Source organism: Rutidosis leptorrhynchoides, chromosome 1 (assembly GCF_046630445.1).
Source record: "Rutidosis leptorrhynchoides isolate AG116_Rl617_1_P2 chromosome 1, CSIRO_AGI_Rlap_v1, whole genome shotgun sequence".
In the NCBI taxonomy this organism is placed as follows: Eukaryota; Viridiplantae; Streptophyta; class Magnoliopsida; order Asterales; family Asteraceae; genus Rutidosis; species Rutidosis leptorrhynchoides.
In genome coordinates this window covers 139,681,943-139,686,092 of record NC_092333.1, presented here as the reverse complement: position 1 = coordinate 139,686,092, position 4,150 = coordinate 139,681,943, and the positions used below count along the sequence as shown (strand labels likewise).

Below are 4,150 nucleotides of genomic sequence, written 5' to 3'. Positions count from 1 at the left end.
TCTTTTAAAGTTTCTAGAATGCCCAATGATCCAAGATTTATTTCTACATCCATGACCCATGATGTGTAGTTTGTTCCCGATACGTCTAGGGCATCAAACTCAAGCTTTGATAAGTTTGACATTTTCTATTTTCAGAAAGATGAACAACATAAATCATAATCATAATCAATTTCTAATAACATGAAATTACAATCATTTTAAATTCATAAGTAGCAAACAACAGAATAATGGTATGATTACAAATAATAAAACCACAAGGGCATGATAGAATATAGGTTCACCCGGTGGTATATTAGCAACAATGATGATAGTTAATATGACCAATACAATAGGAAAAATCATCCCTGTGTGAATCATTTTTACAACAACTTTTTAAGAGTGGTAATTTGAGAAAATGATGATTGATTTGTAAAAATGTGAAAACGAAGATGTTTATTTTATATTTGAAAAATATAGTCGTTGTAACGTCGTCAGTTGACGTTAACAACCATTATGTATATATGACCGCTGTAACGTCGTTAGTTGACGTTAACGACTGTTATGTACTCGTTATATTAATAATAATTTTAATAAAAGAATTTTATTAGTATAAATATGATTACTATAAAATACATTTAGTATAAATACGTTTAGTATAAATACGAAGATTAAGAGAATAAACATATTATGCATAAATAATAAATTTAAAAATAAACATTAGTATGCATGAAATAAATAATGATTAATTGCATATAAATGTTAGATAACATAAATATAAATGTTAGTGAAGTTAATAAGAGTTAGATTACAGAAATATAATTCAAGCAGTATAACCGACCATATATAACTTAAATAACATAAATATAAATGTTAGTGAAGTTAATAAAAGTTAGATTACAGAAATATAATTCAAGCGGTATAACCGACCATATATAACTTAAATAACATAAATATAAATATTAGTTATGATGATAATAATATTTACTTTACTAATAAATAATAGAAGATATCGTTAATTTTTTTTTTTATTACCTTGATTAGTGATTTGTGATTGCTTAGATAAAACCTTGATTATACGGAGCACTTCGTGCTGATAACGTGTTATAATTCAGTAGGCTTATAACTATATTTAGTGATTTGATGTTATAATTCAGTAGGCTTATAACTACCTTTAGTGGTTTGATTCTTGATTAAGAATACTAATAAAATTATAAGAGGAGCAAAGAGAGTATATGAGAAGAGTATATATTATATATTATATATATGAAATTGATATATGATAATATTGGTGCATCTCTTACACTTTCATAAGATATATGATATATGATATGATATTTATAGTGCATAAGATATACCGTACAATAATCATATTTTTAATATGTAAATAGTAAAGAGATAAAGCTAACACAAATTGTCAGTCACTTGCTTTATTTTTTAACATTTTTTAATTTTTATTTTTGTTATTCCAATATAGGTTACGCTTTTCTTTCTCGATAACCTAATTCATTCCTCGATTTACTCCTGTAACCTGAGTGACCAATTTCATTTCCATCTCCATTTTTTCCGCCTATACTCAGCTTCTCGCATCTCATCAATGGCGGACAAGAAAAGAAAACGCCGAAAACAAGACTCCGACTCTGATTCGGAATCCGAATCCGTCCGTCTCCCTTTCAAAAACCGCTTAAAATCCGACAATGAAATCCTCTCTATCCTTGAAACCCTAACAGAAGCCACAAAATCAGCCTCAACTTCTAAAACCCTAACTTTAAACGATCTCTCATTATCCTCCACCTGCCGTGAAGTCACCGACTTGCCGTTATCATCCGTACAACATCGAATCCAAACCCTAGCTTGTTCGCTCGCCAAATCAATCCTCGCCGGAAACGGATTCTCGTTCTCCGTTCCGTCACGCGCCGCCACGAACCAACTATACGTGCCGGAACTTGATCGGATTGTTCTAAAAGATAAAACCTCAGTACGTCCGTACGCCAATGTATCAACTGTACGGAAAACGACGATTACTGCGCGCATTATGTCGTTAATTCATCAATTAACGTTGAAAAATATACACGTGACTAAGCGTGATATGTTTTATACTGATGTTAAGCTATTTCAAGATCAATCGCAATCTGACGCCGTTTTGGATGACGTGTCGTGTATTTTAGGGTGCACTAGGTCGTCACTAAATGTTGTTGCTGCTGAAAAAGGTGTTGTTGTAGGTAGACTTGTGTTTAGTGATAATGGTGACATGATTGATTGCACCAAAATGGGGATAGGTGGAAAGGCTATTCCTCCGAATATCGATAGAGTTGGTGATATGTCTAGTGATGCTTTGTTTATACTGCTGGTTGAAAAAGATGCTGCGTATATGCGATTAGCTGAGGATAGGTTTTATAACCGGTTTCCGTGTATAATTGTGACTGCGAAAGGACAACCGGATGTTGCGACTAGGTTGTTCTTAAGGAAGATGAAGATGGAATTGAAGTTACCTGTGCTAGCTCTTGTGGATAGTGATCCGTACGGGTTGAAGATTTTGTCGGTTTATGGATGTGGGTCAAAGAATATGTCGTATGATAGTGCGAATTTGACTACACCGGATATTAAATGGTTGGGGATTAGGCCTAGTGATTTGGATAAGTATAAGATACCGGAGCAGTGTAGGTTGCCGATGACAGAGCAGGATATTAAGACTGGTAAGGATTTGTTGGAGGAGGATTTTGTGAAGAAGAATCCCGGGTGGGTTGAGGAATTGAATTTGATGGTGAAGACGAAACAGAAGGCGGAAATTCAGGCTTTGAGTACGTTCGGTTTTCAGTATTTATCCGAGGTTTATTTGCCGTTGAAGTTGCAGCAACAAGATTGGCTATAGTGATGGTTAGCCACGTCTTGCTTTTCATATTATTGAGTTTCTTGTTGTTGTTTAAATCGTGTTTTGAATGTACCGTAATTTTAGAACTATCCAATTTTACTTGCTTTTATGTTTATGAATTGATGTCTACTTGATATTTAGTACACTTATTTATTTCCCTGCATATGTAAGATGAAGCCACCAGGGTATAAGTAGCTATCCAGAAATGTATTACATATAAGTTCGACTTAGGTATTTCTTTGGTAATATGATCATAGATAGCTTCACTTGTGTTCGTTGTGCACTATGAAAAATGTAGGTTCAAAGAAACATTCGCCTTAACTATGTAAACTGTTTCTTTTGACGATATGAGCTATTACCTGTTAGCAATGACACAAGGATCACATTGTTGCCGCCTTTAACCTTGATAAGACTGTTAGGGTCTCTGGCTGGAGTAGCTTGCAATGCTGGTGAGTTGTGAACTGTGATCCTTATGGCTTATGCTGTTGATTGAAGGGGTTCTTAGGTTTTATTTACTTATTTATCCGTTCTTAGGAAACAGAAAGTGTTCATCAACAAACATGAGTGTCTAAGCTCTACTGAGGACATTTTAAATATATGGGAGTATAAAAAAAAAATCTTTTTGAATTTCATTAGTGCTTTTTACCATAAGGATATGGATTTGATGTTGCTAAGTTTCTAATCATTTAATCTTTTCTTATTTTATTAGTGTTCTTTACCAGTGTTGTAAAAAACCCGATTACTCGCCGATTAATCCCCGATTAATCATTTTTAAGAGCAATCCGTTCCGATTTTCAAAAATCCGTTTAATTAAACGGTTAACGTCAATTGATGGGTCAAAATCAAATTCGGTAATCAAAGTCGGTCAAAGTAAAAAATGGTTAACATTTTAACATGAATTTAAACTAGAACTTTATAGTTTTTGAGCAAAATGAATAATTTTAGACAATTATGTTAAAGTTTATTTTATATTTATGGTTTTTTTCTATATTTACACGTATAATTTTTCAATTTAATATTTAAATGTATAAAGTACGATCCGTTTAATCCCCGATTAATCCCCGAATTACCGATTAATCCTTCTAAATTCTCAACCGATTAATCCCCGAATAGCGAATTTTGCAACCTTGTTCTTTACCATAACTCCATATGGATAAGAATTTGATGTTGCTAACTTCCTAATCTTCTCTCTAAAGTGCCGGAAAAAAAAAATCAGTCCATATCTTTGTTCTTATTTAGTTTTTACTTCTCTAAGTTAGATATTGTACAAGAAAATGTCTAAAAAGTTCTTGTATATTCTAA

At 32.7% G+C, this 4,150-nt stretch overlaps 1 protein-coding gene across 1 annotated transcript; it reads left to right on the top strand.

Annotated features, from left to right (window-relative positions):
• Positions 1-1,433: 1,433 nt before the first annotated feature.
• LOC139865780 (DNA topoisomerase 6 subunit A) lies at positions 1,434-3,066 on the top strand. The gene has a single exon (XM_071853882.1). It carries the CDS (start codon positions 1,574-1,576, stop codon positions 2,846-2,848), a length of 1,275 nt encoding a protein of 424 aa, XP_071709983.1. The 5' UTR covers positions 1,434-1,573; the 3' UTR covers positions 2,849-3,066.
• The last annotated feature ends 1,084 nt before the right edge of the window (positions 3,067-4,150 follow it).

Excerpts from the sequence above, each read along its gene's own strand:
- LOC139865780 (XM_071853882.1), top strand. The coding sequence starts at position 1,574 with ATGGCGGACAAGAAAAGAAAACGCCGAAAACAAGACTCCGACTCTGAT.